The sequence below is a fragment of the Sander vitreus genome, chromosome 13 (assembly GCF_031162955.1).
Source record: "Sander vitreus isolate 19-12246 chromosome 13, sanVit1, whole genome shotgun sequence".
Lineage (NCBI taxonomy): Eukaryota > Metazoa > Chordata > Actinopteri > Perciformes > Percidae > Sander > Sander vitreus.
This window is the reverse complement of record NC_135867.1, coordinates 17588677-17604782: the sequence shown is the minus strand read 5'-3', so window position 1 is coordinate 17604782 and position 16106 is coordinate 17588677. Positions and strand designations below refer to the sequence as shown.

The following is a 16106-nucleotide window of genomic DNA, read 5'->3' as shown; positions in this document are numbered from 1 at the left end:
GTAATGAACAATATTAATAGTAGATAGAAAGGGGCCACCCAGTCATCTAATGAGTACTTTTACTTTTGATATTTTAAGTAAATTTAGCTCCCAATACTTTTGTACTTCCACTTTAGGAAAAGTATGCAGGATTTAGTTGTGATCGAGTTGTATAGTGTGGAATCGCTACTTATAGTTTAGTAAAATATCTCAACACTTCCTCCACATCTGTAATGTAATCACTCCATACCATATCTTGTGTATTTTAGGGTCATGCGATTACTCTGCTGTTAATATTCTGTCATCCCTATTCCTGAGCTGGCGCTACCTTTTATCTCCTGAAAGGGGCGCCATAGATCAACCAAAAGAACAGTTTGATATATTTGTGTATCCTTGTCTCACAGTCCTGCAGTTTCTGTCCGGCAGAAACACACTCATTGCGCGCTGAAGACTCAGTCACGCACATGTAAAAAATGAAGTCCATGTTTTTCTTCTTTTTCATCATTTGGTTTGCAGATGCAGAGCTAAAACCCCGGAAAGGTAAGAGCCAAACCCTGCTGATGCTTATTCTGTCCTCTTCAAACGTGTGCGGGGCTTAAAATAAGGAGAAGCATGACAATGTTACTCAGATAAAGAAAGCTTTCTCGGATTCAGCCAAAACTAAAGGGATATTTTAAGATTAACATCCTCTATTGCTCTTGCGTTTAAAAACATTTGGTGTAACTTTGGTGTTTTGTGGTGAAACTTATTTATAGGCCTAGGCTATCGTTCTGTCACAGAAGCTACCAAAAGTTACACTTCTGTTTGTTTTAATGTGCTGAAGTGGGATCAGTGGTATTCATTTGCAGTTTCCCATGTTTTCCTCTGGCTTGCATTACTTTGGGCTGATGACGCTTTGACGAAAATGTATGTATTAGGTCACATGTAAAAGCGTTTATTTTGACGTTCGGCCATCTGCGCCACATGTAGCTCATCCTCATTTTTGACACCCAGGGTCCGGGGTGGTATGTAATTTCAAAGACAAGACATACAGCCCAGGAGACAGCTGGCATCCCTACCTAGAGCCCTTCGGATTCATGTTCTGTATGCGCTGTGTCTGCACAGAGGTACCGTTGAACACGTATTTATCACTTCTAAATAAACATCTAAAGGAATATTACATTAAAATTGCTCGACTGTCTGTGCTTGGGATTTTGTGCTTGTAAACTCTCTTAGACAGGTCATGTGAAATGTAACACAATCAAGTGTCCTGCTCTGCCATGTGAACACCCAGTAGCTGAGCCTCAGCGGTGTTGTCCAAGATGCACAGGTAGACTGTCCTCCTATCCTAACACCATATCAGCTCTGAGTTTTAGAGTTTTAGTGGGTGACACTGCTGTCTTGTGTGATGTGTCCTCCTCAGATGAGCCCAGGATCCCTGCAGGGCTGCGAGCTTCAGTGAAATCCTGCAGGTATAATGGAAGTATTTATCAGCCAGGGGAGACCTTCACAAAGCTCGACCTCTTCCCCTCCAAGCAAAGCAATCAATGTGTTATGTGCACATGCTCTGTAAGTTTCTTTTCCTATTAAACAGTGTATTCAAGCACTACCACCAAAGTTAAGACAAACTCTTTAATTACTAGATGTACATTAAAGGTGCTGTAGGTAGGATTGTGAAGAACCAGGGCTTAACCAAAATTTTTTAACATTGACAACTTCTCAGTCCCCCCACCCCTTTCTGCTAAAGCCCAAAACGGTCTCCTAAGCCCCTCCCCCCACAAGGGAGAATGAATGCGTGTGCATGAGCAGTGATTGACACGCAGTTAGACACCCCACCCCCCGGCCCTGATTGGTGCATCTGAACAGGGAGCGGTGGATTTTTGCAAATCGCACTACAAGCTGTAGGTGGTGCCAGATTTCTTTTTTAAATTACCTGCTTCATGTAGTTCTACTGGAACATAGGGTCAGTTTCAGCAAATATGACAGAAAGTTAGTTTTATAAGTCTTACCTACTGCACCTTTAAATGAATGTTATAATATCTCGTATTCCATGCACAGACATTTTTTAGATATGTTTGTGTGTGTGTGTGTGTGTGTGTGGGTGTGTGTGATGTGTTTTTTGAGGTACTTGTAATGTTGCATATGCGTGAAGAGTATTTCTGCCCACTAACTTACAGTATTGCTGCTAATGCTATCCAGTTAAAGTGGAAATGCATCATTAAATTCCATTTAATCTGTAGCTGGTGAAAGCATCTTGCTTTGGTTCGTATGTAGGCATAGCGTGGTTGTAATCGGCACAAGACATTGGATGGCATTTTTAATTTAAGGCAGATATCGGAGAGGAAAGTGGAAGTGAAGCAAAAATTGACATCACCCTGGAGTTGTTCTTCAAAGGCTGCATGATGTGAGAAGTTAATTTTATGAGTTGTTAAGTGGTGTATATTAACAGATGTTTCCAAGGAGACAACACATAACAATATACTTCACAAAAAGATTCCTCGTAAAAAATTTAGAGCAGTACAAATCACGTTTATCCTAATACACTTCTTCTATGCTTCTATGGATCTCTTAATTACTTGTCCTATTCTCTTTGCAGTATCTGTTCATCCCTGATTTCAATGTAACATTCTCACAGCTTTGCTTATTCCTAAGATATTGGTTTCCTGTGTTTCACAGAAGACAGTGGGAATATGATTTACTGCAGGTTTTAAAATGGATTACTCAGCAAGTTTTACAAGACATGAGTTGTCCATTATTTCGAGCTATTTGTAGTTATTTGTGTCCTTATGGAAGACACTGAATCCTTATTGTCTCAGATGAGCAGGACGGCACCTTGCATAGCAGCTCAGGCACCACTGGTGTCTGAGTGTGTCCACTATGTGTGGCAGAATATTTTTGGTATTTTTCAAGAACATTAGCTCTCAGAAGACACTGTGATCATTTGCTGTTTGGACTTTGTCTCTATGATTCTGAGTGACATAAATGTAAGTCAATATAAATAAATAAACAGGTCTCAAGAGGCCTGCAGAAACATTGGAGTACTTAAGTCTTGCTCTCTGGAGCTCATACTTGGACATTTAAGAAGATAAGACACTTTCCCTCCCTTTCTTTTCTCAGAATGGAAACATTTTCTGCGCTCTGAAGACATGCCAACCAGTCACCTGTTCCTCACCAGTCTCTTTCCCAGATACGTGCTGTTTGGTGTGTAAAGGTAGTCAAACTCCTCTAAGCTGAGAAAATGGCTTTATTCTGTTTCCAGCCTGAAATCATATTTTTTAGGACTAAAACACGCAGATTAGGCCTGAGCATTGGCTGATTAATAAGAATGTTTTTTTTTATTTTTTATTATATATCACAAAATGCAAATAGATGCACAGTTACACTGAAAATTATCAAAATGATGTTCAATGCAATGTTCCATTTTAATGCACAGAAAAACATCACAATACAATCATAACATTATGAAACAATTCCACTAAAAGTCGATACATACAATCATTCGGAATTACAGCCCAGCCCTATGGTCATATTTTCCGTGTTAATTACATTGTCCTCACACTTGTTATTATTTCCTATTTGGTTTTTAGATCATGGCACCAGTGGCTCCTCATCAACTGAGGATGGAAACCAGCAACTGAACAGAGGCGTTGTATGTTCTTGCTGATTTATCATAAAATTAACATTTCCTAGATATTGCTTTCACATGAAACTTGACTATCTTTGAAAATATATTTAAATGTAGTGGAAGCAATATGGCGTTGTCAGTTGAGCAGCTGCACTTAACTATAAGTTACTGGTCTCACAGGCAAGTGTCTGCTCTGATGATGATATTGTCCTTGAACATAACACTGAGTTCACTACCAGCTTCAGGGGAGCTGCTCAGTAGCTCACGCTGAACTTTGACCTCCCTGTGAAAGAGGGCGAGCAAATCAATAGTTTTCCCTTGAGCATCGTAAGGATGATTTGCTCAACCTGGCATCACATTGTTCAGATTATTTCTGAAATGTCCATATTGCTGTAATCATTAAAGACAAAGCTGTCAAATTGACCCTCAATATTCATAAACCACTTGGCCTGACAATAAGACTGAATTGCAATGTTGTTCTATTTGAATTGCTGAAAGAATCTGAGATGTGGGAAGTGATTCAGAGATCTGGAGCCAGGCAATGCACGTTTATGATTTAGGGCTATGATGCTCCTTCAGCTATCACTGAGGGGAAAAGCAAGTAAATCCAAAAGCTGAAAAGATGAAAGATAACTGTGTTTTATAATATCTGTGTTTACAAAAGAGGCATTCAGTCGACCAGTGTTCTGGAGAGCAGAGCAGGGCGCGGTCCGACCGTGCCACTACACCCAGAGACAGGACTTCTCCCAGAGGCCTGAGCCTCAGTAAACTTAACCTCAAAGGGGCTTCAGAGACCACCGTGAAGATTTTGTTGCAGAGGAAACACCAAAGAGGTGAGACATTGTCAAAACAAAGATCCTGTATAGGTATTTGATTTTATAGGCATGTTCCTCACAGCTTTATGATCGCTTCCATATGTAGCACAACGCTCAGCTGTTTTCCATTTCTCTCAGCGTGCTTATACAATGGCAAGACATACTCTCATGGAGACATTTGGCACCCAGTTTTGGGGAAGGTCCTGGAGTGCATCCTGTGCACTTGTACTGATGGCCTCCAGGACTGCAAACGCATCACGTGTCCCAGCCAGTACCCATGCCCACATCCTATGAAATCAGCGGGAAAGTGCTGCAAGACTTGTGCAGGTAGTCAAACATGGCTCATGACATAATTAACTGTTTATACTGACATGATGTTTTCTCGGCTATAAACACCATGCACACAACTTGTGTCTGTTTTGTCTCTTTAGAAAGTAAAGCTGAACGTAACCAGACCCAGTGTTATCTTGGATATAAAAATAACCTCTTGGTGTATAAAGTAGACTCATCTTTGAAAGTTGACTCACCCAGCACAGTTAGGATCATTGCTGTTGAAAGACAAAGTACTGCTGAGGTTGAAGTGCAAGTATGGAAGACTGTCGAAGGTAACTACTGTAATTACTGGTGGCAACTGAGATTAATACCACTCTGATATTTGTCAGTTAGATATGAAGCTACAGACAGCAGCCAGTTAGCTTAGCTTTAGCATCTAGCATATAGCCCGCTATAAAATCAAACGTTTTATGCTTTGTTGTTGTATAGTATAGTGCTGGTCGAAGGATTTTGGTAGTACCTTCGTATTTATTGTATAGACATAAGAGTGGTATAAGTCTTCTCAACTAAAGCTGGAATTACGCTTCTATAGGCTGCATGTAAGTGAACATACACCGGTGTCATTTGCGCACGTTTGCACACATTGTTCTTTTTTACTTGTACGGACTGAATATAACATAAGTGTCCACTAGAAAGCAGTGTGCCATTTAGCAAACCTTACTGTAAAGAAAACATAGAAGAAATCAAGAAACGTTAACATTCGTGAAACAGAGACAAAGGAATTTGGGTTTTATTTATCTCTGCAGAAACATAATTCCAGCTTAAAAGAAACACACACACAGACAAACGTGTTTCGAACAACACCTGTATACGTAATGCAAGAAAACAAAGAGTATTTTCCAAATTGTCAAACTATTCCTTTAAGACGAATAAGACAACTATTGCTGCACAAATGTATGACTCTCATCTGAGTTCTTTATTTATACAGGTGTGTTACAATTAATGGAAATTGGTGACGTTCAAAGAAAAGACATTGTGGATCATCCAGAAAATTACACATTACTTACAACACTTGATGAAGGTTTGTTTCATGATTCCTTTTTGTGAAATCCTGCTGACTTATTTTAATAGGACTATTTTGGTTTTGGTGTTAGATTTTATATTAATTCAAGTTTTTTTTTATTCCAGAGACATGGAGAAAATTTAAAGAGGAGAGAGAAAATCTGAGCACAGCTCCTCAGACCACACTTTGTGAAGACGGCATACGAGAGATGGTGACTTTTCTAAATCCCAAGCAGATAGAAGACCTGTGTTCACCCTGATGACTTTTCCTCCCTTGACACTCTTTTTATAATGATATTCCCAATAACATACAGTACATACTTTATTCATACATGTTGCACTTGGGTGTCCTGTGTCATTCCTGTAATACAAGTGGAATTACTCATTTATAATATTGTTTATTGACTGATACATTGTTATCTGTCATGTTTTAATCATCACATATTTTTATGTAAATCATTAGGTTACAAAACACAGGCTATAACAGTGTTTGATAACTGTCATGTCAACCTCAGTATCCAGTTATTCATTTGGGGGTTGAAACCTTGTTGAGTCAGTAATGATAATATGTGCATCTATTGAATGATTGAGGACATTTTGGGATCAGTATTTCTCAAACGCACCATTTGCTTTAACCATATGAAAATAATCTGTATTGTAAAATATGTTGTGCAAGGGCCACGTTCTGTTCAGAAGGTGAAGGGTGTTTTAAAGATGTTATATGACCATCAACATATTTATTGTAAATACAACATGAAGTGTCACCATATTTAAAGTGCATTGGTTCCTGTATGATTACTGTGTATATACATTTGACTGTCTGAATTTTTTCTTTTTTTTGCATTAAGTAGCACAAGGCATTGCACTGGGGTTCAATCTGCCAGCAAATACACAGCCGTGTACGTGTTAGTGAGAAAACAGCCTTCCCAATTCTGTCTGATGTCAAAATATAGATGTATTGTAACTATTTTTATGCAGCCACAGGATTTTCTTTGTTATTATAGCTTAATGACATTCTACAACTCGACATACCAGAAATGTTTGTATTTTAAAGTGGTCATAGTTGATGTAGCTGAATGCACTTTGTACCTCTGCTCACAATTTTAACCCATAAAGTTTTCTCTGTGTTTTACAGCAGTAAACGTGGTCTGATTTGTTTTTAGTTATAACTTGACATGGCATGTAATGGAATCATTTGCAAGGAGCCATACACAGTAAGACACTGGGAATATGTACTTCAGACAGGCTTAAGATGTGGCTGCTGCAGAGCGGTCCTAACACCATCATCGCCTAAAGGCTCCATTAAATAGAACTCCGGAAGGCCGGATAAACTGTTTTATAAACTGAGATGAAATGATATCAGAGGCATGGAAATCAAAAACAGAAGTTCAAACTCCTTTGTCCCCATTAATATTATTATTGCACATATTGAATGAATCTCAGGAACGCTTTGAGGGAATTTCTTCAGATTTGGCACAAAAATCCACTTGGACGAACTGATTAGAATATTTATGGCCATATAGTAACTAAAAAATTCATAGACTAATAATGAAAACATTTCACACAAATATCTAATAGGATAATATGATGAAGTGATGGCTTTTTATATCAAAAAGTTCAAAGGTCAACTTCACTGTGACATCATGAGGTTCTGCAAAAAACACACTTTTCTGGCCATTATTCAACACAATAACTCCAAAACTGAAAGGGAGACATTTGTTCAGATACTGAATTGGATCTTGAAACTGTGCTGGTTGTTTTGATCTTCAGTGATGCCGAGTTGAAGACGTGTGTGAAGCATTCACGTTTTAGAATTTTAGCTGTTTGGCGGCAACATCCATATTTGAAGCAAACTGCCATGGCTACAACTTGTTGGAATTTGACTCTGTTTTTTTGTTTCTGTCAGTGAACTTACACACTAATAGACATACAGCAGACCAAGAACAACAAAGCTTTACAAAGTCAAATCAATTTTATTTATACATCCTTATATCCCAAAAAAAATCCTGAAGGAGCTTCACAATCTGCACAACAAATTACATCCTCTACATCCAATCTGCCACAGCTCGTTGTAAAGAGGGGGAGAGGGGTTATCCAAGATGGCTTCCGCCACTGTCTCTACCCTGTCCAGTTCCAACCTGATCGCCTAGCCGGCCTTCCTTAACAGCTTGTTGAGACTGTTGATCTCCAAGCCTTGATGCCACCACCCCACTCTCTGAGTGAAGACAGCATGTGCATAGTGATAACTTCCATTTCGCCAAAAAATACACTTCATACATTTTATGAAAATCCTTAAAGTCTTTACTGTATATATAATAAATAAATGAGTCTGGACATACATGGATGTAAACTTCCACTTGACTGGTTGACGAAGGCATACAACCGTGAGGGAGTAATTCTAGTTTTTTTAAAGCATTGGAGATGCCTCGTATTTTATTTTTTTTTACTAAATAAGTAAGTAGTGCAATAAAAATTCTGGCATTGTTTCCTGGCCATCAAAGGACCCATTGTAAACTTAAACCTTATAGATCACTCCCTAATTATGTTTTTAATTACTGTAGTGGGGAATATTTTCAATAGGTGAGATTGTACTGTTAGATCTACATGTAGGCCACAAAACTAATCTGTATTTCCAAAACACAGTTAATGAAGTAGATAATACTTCCAATCCAAAAATTGAAATAACACTGCGATAGACAATGTCATGGAAATACTGAGCTCCCTAATACCCATGTACTGTAAGCATGATCTATGAAAGCAGTCTTTTGCTCAGCAGCACTGTGTGCAGTCTGTCCCCGGGCCTGTTTGATCAACAGGTGTCGAATTATTCCCATGACTCAGTCAGTGTGAAACTGCAGATTTGGTAGACTGAGTGGGCGCTTCAGAATAATATTGCTTCCCTTCTCTGTGATCTCCCGACGTGCTCTCTATTGCCCCTCCCTTTCCACAATGACTCATTGTGTTTCTTTCACACTTTGCGCCAGACAGCTCTGTCTGTCTCTTACTAAAGGCATGAAGCAATATTTTGAAACGGACGCACTCCCCTTGAATGCCTTAATTACTCTCACAAAAAGGCCGCCATATTTTTGTGTAAGCTGTTGGATCTGACAGTTTATAACAGTCTCTCCCTTGGTTGTCCAAAGAGGCTGTTCCAGTCACAAGGGTGAGAAAGGGGGGTGTTCTACTTTATTGCTGCCAACTTATATTAGTAATTAACATTTTCACGTTGCCATTTTCCCATGCAGGTCATTGAATGATGAATATGACGTGTCCAGATTTGAAACAAGATTGATTTTCAACAAACCCGCTGCATCATCTGGGACTGCTTCTTTCGATATCTTTGTCTTTTCTTTTGGGATGTAAATCCTATCAGTCTTTATTTTGTAGATGTTTGAATTTGTTTCACTTCAGCTATGCATGCTTAGTCTTGGCTCTGGCAATTGTAACAGCTGGGGGCAGTCAGTAGGTATAAATCATGCAGTCGGTCAGCTCTCTGTGTATGTGTACTCCGCCCTGCCATGTAGCCCAGATTCAGTGAGAAGTAAAGAAAATGTGAGACTCGGGGTCACGACTCGGCCCAGGATTGGAGGCACTTCTGAGCCATTGTTGTGATATTAACAAATCTCATTTGTTGTTGTTTTATTTGCCAGAGAACATCAATGCATGCATGTCACAGAAAAGTCATGTTGAAGGACTTCATTGCAGTAATCACACTGTTTTGCAAATGAAAGCAGCTGAGTTGAACTAATTTCAAAAGATTGAATACAACATTTCCTCGTGTACTGCAGCAGGTAGTTCCTCGCTGATGAAAACAGTGTCTGCGAGGAACTGAAGCATTGCAAATCAATCAGGCAGTCCTTTGATTCAAAGGGAGCCAAATTGTGTTAAGTTAATTAAGTCTGATAGATGTGTTTGCTTTCATAGCTGATTAAGGTGCTCAGCAGAACCTCTGAGTTTATACTTCTTCAAAATACTTCCGAAATCTATCAAGTGCTCTGTTTTTTACACCCTCACCCTCATTAATTAAGTTGGTACTGATCATTTTAGCTGATGATTGGAGTCGGGCCAAGAGAACATGGACAATACAGGGATGCATGTCATGAACACTGCTCTTCATCCCCTTATCCTGAGCAGCTTAATTTAAAGGTCCAACTTTTAAACACGTGCTTGAAGTGACTGTGAACTTTTAAAGACAGACCGCAGCGAGATCTTTTGTTTCACAGGATGAAGAAGGCCAACAGCAATTTTACGGTTATGATCTGTAACTAATAATGGCCTATTTTCGGATGCCAGCCAGAGTATCCGAAGCCTTTCCAGAATTACAACTGTAGTTTGTTACAGTTCAATTGTCCCATCAAAAGAAATAATGAATAGGTCCGGTCCGCAATGAACTCATTTGGCACATGAGTAATGAGGAGTGTTGATGAGGTATTCAGGCCTATTCTTCCTGAGCCAAATCTGGTGTCTGAGTCTCCACAGGGTTAGTCTCAAAGCTTAACTGTTGGCCCTCCATTTAAGAGTCAAACTAATCTTACCCAAACATTTCTCAAGGCTTGATTGCAGCGATGACTGCTCCAGATGTGAGAATGTGCTGCGCTGAAATATACAGACAAAAAAACACTTATAGATATATAAACAAAGATCCGTCTTCCCTAAGACACAGACCATCAATGCCTTTCTCCACCATGTCTTTTGTTATTTTTGCTTTTTGACAGAGTGTATCCTACTCTCCTGCCAGAGTTAGTTATATGGATGAAAATGTGTTTTCAGTTAATAACTCACCTCATTGGTTTGACAGGCTAAGGACAAAAGAGGTTACAGAGGAAAAGCACAACTTACATTCTGTGTTGATGTTGATGTGAGAAAGAGTCCAATGAAATAACAAGAGACGGGCGTTTTTATTGGCTTTACTCTGCAACTAATTTTTTTCTTATTACAATTAAACCTCCGAATAACAAACAAATTTGCAGGAAACAAATTGCAGACGTGTGGATTGTGTAATTATCTTCAGTCTTAAAGTGATTTGTCACAATAGATAGATAATAGATAATTTCCACTTCTTTAGCATGCATGCGTCCATGAGGTCAATAAGTGTAAATCACCAATATTAGCAGGCCAGATGATTGTAGTGATGTTTGAAAAGCCACTAATATACAATTAGAAATTAAGGAATTAAGTTGGAGGCTGCGATCAAAGTAAAGTTAATAAAAGAATCTCAAAAGAGTATTCCACCAATTTTACAAATCAAATTCAGTTTAACTTACTGTGAAAACGGTTTCACAATGTCCTCTGTGGCTCACGGGGAAACGCTCTGAAGAAATAACCCTGATGATATCTAAGTGATGTCATCTGGTTTATCTCAGCTTGGGTTTAGAGACTAAAACAGAAAGCCTGCATTACAGACTTGGTGTGTGTGAGTCTGACTACGATGTAGGCGTTTAATAATAAGACGCCATCAAGTTGCATTATGGGAAGTGTAGGAGCCAGTGTTTTTGGGGGCTTGAAACAATGGGACTAAAAGTCAGGATATCTTTGCCTCTGCTGCTTCAATTTTGACCATCTTTTTTCATAATATGTCACTAGTGAGTCTCCCAACTTTATGGAAGTGCAATACAAAATCACTGGAGTACCTTTAACAGTTGCTCTATTTGATGGTATTTCATAATGTTGACTCACTTTGATTACATACAGATCGCCTGATCAGACTCAAAAGGGAATCTTGTTGTTGTGTTCACTTTTGTATTCCCCCCTCTGATTTTTCTCTTGATACCAAAATCTTTCAGGATTGAAGAGAAAGGTAGAGGTGAGGGTGTGCAACCAGGATTCCTTTTATGCATTAAAAGTTAATGCAACATAGGAACTAATTTGTATTAGTTTCATTAATCAATTTTTCAACCAAATGATTGATCGATTGGTATTTTGATCGATATACTGTCACTGTCAACTGCACTGTCAGTGAATACAAAGTTATCTGGAAAGTGTAAATCTGGCAGGGAGAGCAGAGGCAGGCTTCAGTAGGTTTATAATAGTTAGCAGAAACACAAGCAGTCAAAGGAAGGTTTACTTACAAAACAACTAGTGACAAAAGCAGGAAGGTAATCATCTAAACACGTTCATACTATTCTTCACCATCTTGTGAACATGTATATGTGGGGAAGATTGTTTCAGATTGTCTGTTATTTAAGAGGTATTTAAGTCTGTGATAAAGTCAGTGAATGTCTACTGACTGCCTGGAATATAACAGCTGTTACTGAGACTGATCACTGCCCCCAACCATGGAAAACATATGTGTATGACAACCTCTTGCACAATAGTACATGTCCATTTTCTTTTTAGAATTCCATCATGAAACACTGCACTTATGCAACCGTAGATGCCTGAAGTACTAATCATTATCACTTCAAAATTACTTAGTAACAGCATTCTAAATGATAGCCAGGACTCACTGGCTGAAGAACAAGCTCCATCATAAAAGCAATAACAAGTCCTCAGAAGGCCTTTACTTGAGTTGCACTCAAGCCTGGATGGAGCCGTAAAAGTATTATGGAGAAAAACACAGTAATTCTGAAGAGATTTTATTGCAATTCTGATAAAATTCAATCACATTGAGCATCAGATGTATTCATCAGCTGTTGTGTCTGATACTGTGGGATATCTTTGCAACACCGACAAGCTCTGCTGAGTGGAACTGAGCTCCAGCGGACTGGAAAATAATGTTTCTGCAGCATGTCAAATCGCTGCCATTTGGCACAGTGTCCTCGTTATCATCAAATATACTGCTAAAGATGAAAAGATCCCAACCAGACCCTCAGACTGAAGGCCAGGTGTTTGCCTGCATTGATCAGGAAACTACTGATTGTTTTCCAAATGTGAAATTCTTTAACAGATCAACACTGTTCAATACACTGTCATATATGTAAACCATCCTTATGGTGTTGTAACTTTAAATTTCTAATATTTGTGATTTGTTTTTGTAACCTGTCCTTTTAGGAATAATATACGATTTTCAAATTGCATGACAACAAAGTTACTGCTTTCAGTGTTTGTGTCATTAGAAGCATAGCAAGTTGTTTAATGTTGATTGGTTATTGCAAAAGTTCTAAGCAAATAATTTGATAATTGATTTTGAATGACAATGAGGACTCAAGTTATTTCAAAAGGAAAGAGAAAAGAAATATTTCAAAATGTTTGGATGAAAAATTAATGTTAACAGTTTAAATGAAATTTTAAAATAAAAATGAAAATGTGAAACATGTCATAGAATGACAACCTAACCATAAAGTATCTGCTGGCTGTGTACACAAAGCCCTTTGGTTTCTGTATGCAACACATATATTATTTATCATTCAATACACAGAAGGGAAATATCCACACATGAATATAAGAATGTTGGATCCCATGAAATATCTTCAGAGTATCTGTTAATTTATTCCACCTGGGCTAAACCTGCATTCCACATCTGCAAGCTGCTCTGAAGAAGAAGAATTAAAGTCATATGAAGGACAATATGATGAAATCAAAAAGGGAATGAAAAACAAAAAAAGAACATCACTAGAAATGAAAAAGCATTCACTGTAAACTGTATCAACCATATGGTATGATAAAACATTATTATTTATGTTTAAGAATGTGGATTGTAAATCATATTGAACTGCAGAGGTCTGTTTAAAATTACAATTACTGCTCCACTAAATCCTCTTATTCCTGCCCAATACAAATATCACAGCTAGCTTCATAGCTAGCATAGCTTCACATACTGAATTCATACAATCACATTGTTGAAACACTAAAAGAGCAGGTCCACCAGACTCAACAAACCATAAGATATTAGACATAGTTATCAGTTATGAGATAGTGGATCAATGATTTACAAACCTATTTCCTACTACTTTGTAGTATAAATGTTTAAAAAGTCCACCTGATCAGCAAAACACTTATATTTAGTGGCCTTTTATCAATCTACACGACTCTGTTGTCTTGCTTCCCTGATCAGAAGATGAAAAATGAAAAGAGATGTGCGCTGGAATCCACATCTTCCACTGATTACCACAGCATGTTGCCTTAATATTGGAATTAAGTAAACTCCCCAGAGCTAGGTTAGTAACAAGTATTTCTGGGGCAAGGATGCACACAAATGGAAACAAATGGAAAGAGAGAGGAGAGAGCAGCTCAGTGTGTCACAGGAAGGAAGGAACTTTCCCCGTAGTCTAGAACTATAATAGCATAACTAAGAGAGGCAGGCTAAAGAGAGGTGCCTGGTCGGGCTAGAACTCTCCCCAACTGGATCGGGCTGTACTGGCCTGCCTCCCTCTACTCTACTCTATTCGCTCCCTAACTATAAGCTTTATCAAAGAGGAGTGTTTTCAGTTTATTCTTAAATATGGTGATGGTGTCTGCCCCCCGAACCCAGACAGGGAGCTGGTTCCACAGGAGAGGAGCTTGATAGCTGAAGGCTCTGGCTCCCATCCTACTTTTAGAGATTCTAGGAACCACGAGAGGCTCTGAATTCTGGGATCGTAGTGCTCTAGTGGGACAATAAGGTACTAAGAGCTCTTCAAGATATGTAGGTGCTTGACCGTTTAGAGCTTTGTAGGTCTGGAGAAGGATTTTAAATTCAATCCTGGATTTTACAGGAAGCCAATGCAGAGAAGCTAATACAGGAGAAATATGATCTCTCTTCTTAGTTTTTGTCAGAACACGTGCTGCAGCATTCTGCATCAGCTTGAGAGTCATAAGGAATGTATTTGAGCATCCTGATAGTAAGGAATTACAGTAGTCCAGCCTAGAAGTAACGAATGCATGGACTAGTTTTTCAGCATTGTTTTGTGACAGGATATTCCTAATTTTGGCAATGTTACGAAGATGAAAAAAGGCTGTTCTTGAGGTTTGTTTTAGATGGGCATTGAAGGATATATCCTGATCAAAAATAACTCCTAGATTTCTAACAGTAATGCTGGAGGCCAGGGCAAAGCCATCCAGAGTAGCTATATCTTTAGATAATGAAGTTCGGAGGTGTTTGGAGCCCAACACAATCACTTCAGTTTTGTTTGAGTTTAACATCAGAAAATTGTAGGTCATCCAAGTTTTTATATCTTTAATGCACGCTTGAAGTTTAGCTAACTGACTGGTTTCGTCTGGCTTGATTGACAAGTATAATTGGGTGTCATCTGCATAGCAGTGAAAGTTAATTGAATGTTTCCTAATAACATTGCCTAGAGAAAGCATATATAGGGAGCATAGAATTGGTCCAAGCACTGAGCCTTGAGGAACGCCATGGCTAACTTTAGCGTACTTGGAGGATTTATCATTGCTATTAACAAATTGAGATCGATCAGAGAAATAGGACTTAAACCAGCTTAGTGCGATTCCTTTAATGCCAACTAAATGTTCCAGTCTCTGTAAAAGGATGGTATGGTCAATAGTGTCAAAAGGTGATGAATTCCATCCCTAATTGTTATAATTTTATCATTAAAGAAACTCATGAAGTCGTCACTACTAAGAGCTAGGGGAATAGATGGCTCAGTAGAGGTGTGGCTATCTGTCAGCCTGGCTACAGTACTGAAAAGAAACCTTGGGTTGTTCTTATTTTCTTCTATTAGTGTTGAGTAATAGTCTGATTTGGCATTTCTGAGCGCCCTCCTATAATTTTTTTGACTGTCTTGCCAATCTAAACGAGATTCTTCCAATTTGGTGGAACGCCATTTACTTTCAAGTTTTCGTGAGATTTGTTTTAATTTGCAAGTTTGGGAGTTATACCAAGGTGCTAGTTTCCTTTGCTTCATCATCTTCTTTTTGAGAGGAGCAACAGAGTCTAAAGTCGTTCGTAGGCAGGCCGTAGCACCGTCTACAAAATTATCAATTTGGGAGGGACTAAAGTTAACATAAAGGTCCTCTGTTATATTAAAGCACGACATTGAGTTAAATGCTGTTGGAATATCTTCATTAAATTTAGCTATAGCACTGTCAGATAGGCATCTAGTGTAGAAGCTTTTATTTAATTTCGTATAGTCGGGTAGTAAGAATTCAAAAATTATTAAAAAATGGTCTGATAATAAAGAATTCTGTGGAAATACTATTAAATCTTCAATTTTGATGCCATATGACAGCACAAGGTCGAGGGTGTGGTTAAAACAGTGCGTGGCCTTATGCACACTCTGACTGAAACCAATTGAATCTAGTAGTGAGTTGAAGGCAGTACTAAGGCTATTACTGTCATTGTCCATATGGATATTAAAATCACCTACAATAATTATTTTATCTGAGTTTAGGACTACACATGACAAAAACTCTGAGAATTCAGATAAAAATTCTGAATACGGGCCTGGCACTCGTAAACAACAACAAATATAATTGGCTGTAATGTTTTCCATATC

General features: G+C 38.5%; 1 protein-coding gene across 1 annotated transcript; it reads left to right on the top strand.

Moving 5' to 3' along the window:
- Positions 1-351: 351 nt before the first annotated feature.
- Positions 352-6875, top strand: chrdl2 (chordin-like 2). Its single transcript, XM_078266489.1, has 11 exons — positions 352-519; positions 973-1085; positions 1195-1288; positions 1382-1527; positions 3076-3169; positions 3546-3607; positions 4248-4416; positions 4537-4725; positions 4830-5003; positions 5660-5752; positions 5860-6875. The coding sequence occupies exons 1-11, from the start codon at positions 453-455 to the stop codon at positions 5991-5993; spliced, it is 1335 nt and encodes a 444-aa protein (XP_078122615.1). The 5' UTR covers positions 352-452; the 3' UTR covers positions 5994-6875.
- Positions 6876-16106: the final 9231 nt, after the last annotated feature.

Bases quoted from the DNA above. Each gene is read 5' to 3' on its own strand.
- chrdl2 (XM_078266489.1), top strand. From the start codon at position 453: ATGAAGTCCATGTTTTTCTTCTTTTTCATCATTTGGTTTGCAGATGCA. The intron at 520-972 runs GTAAGAGCCAAA...TTTGACACCCAG, and splicing joins AGAGCTAAAACCCCGGAAAG to GGTCCGGGGTGGTATGTAAT. The intron at 4,417-4,536 runs GTGAGACATTGT...CATTTCTCTCAG, and splicing joins GCAGAGGAAACACCAAAGAG to CGTGCTTATACAATGGCAAG.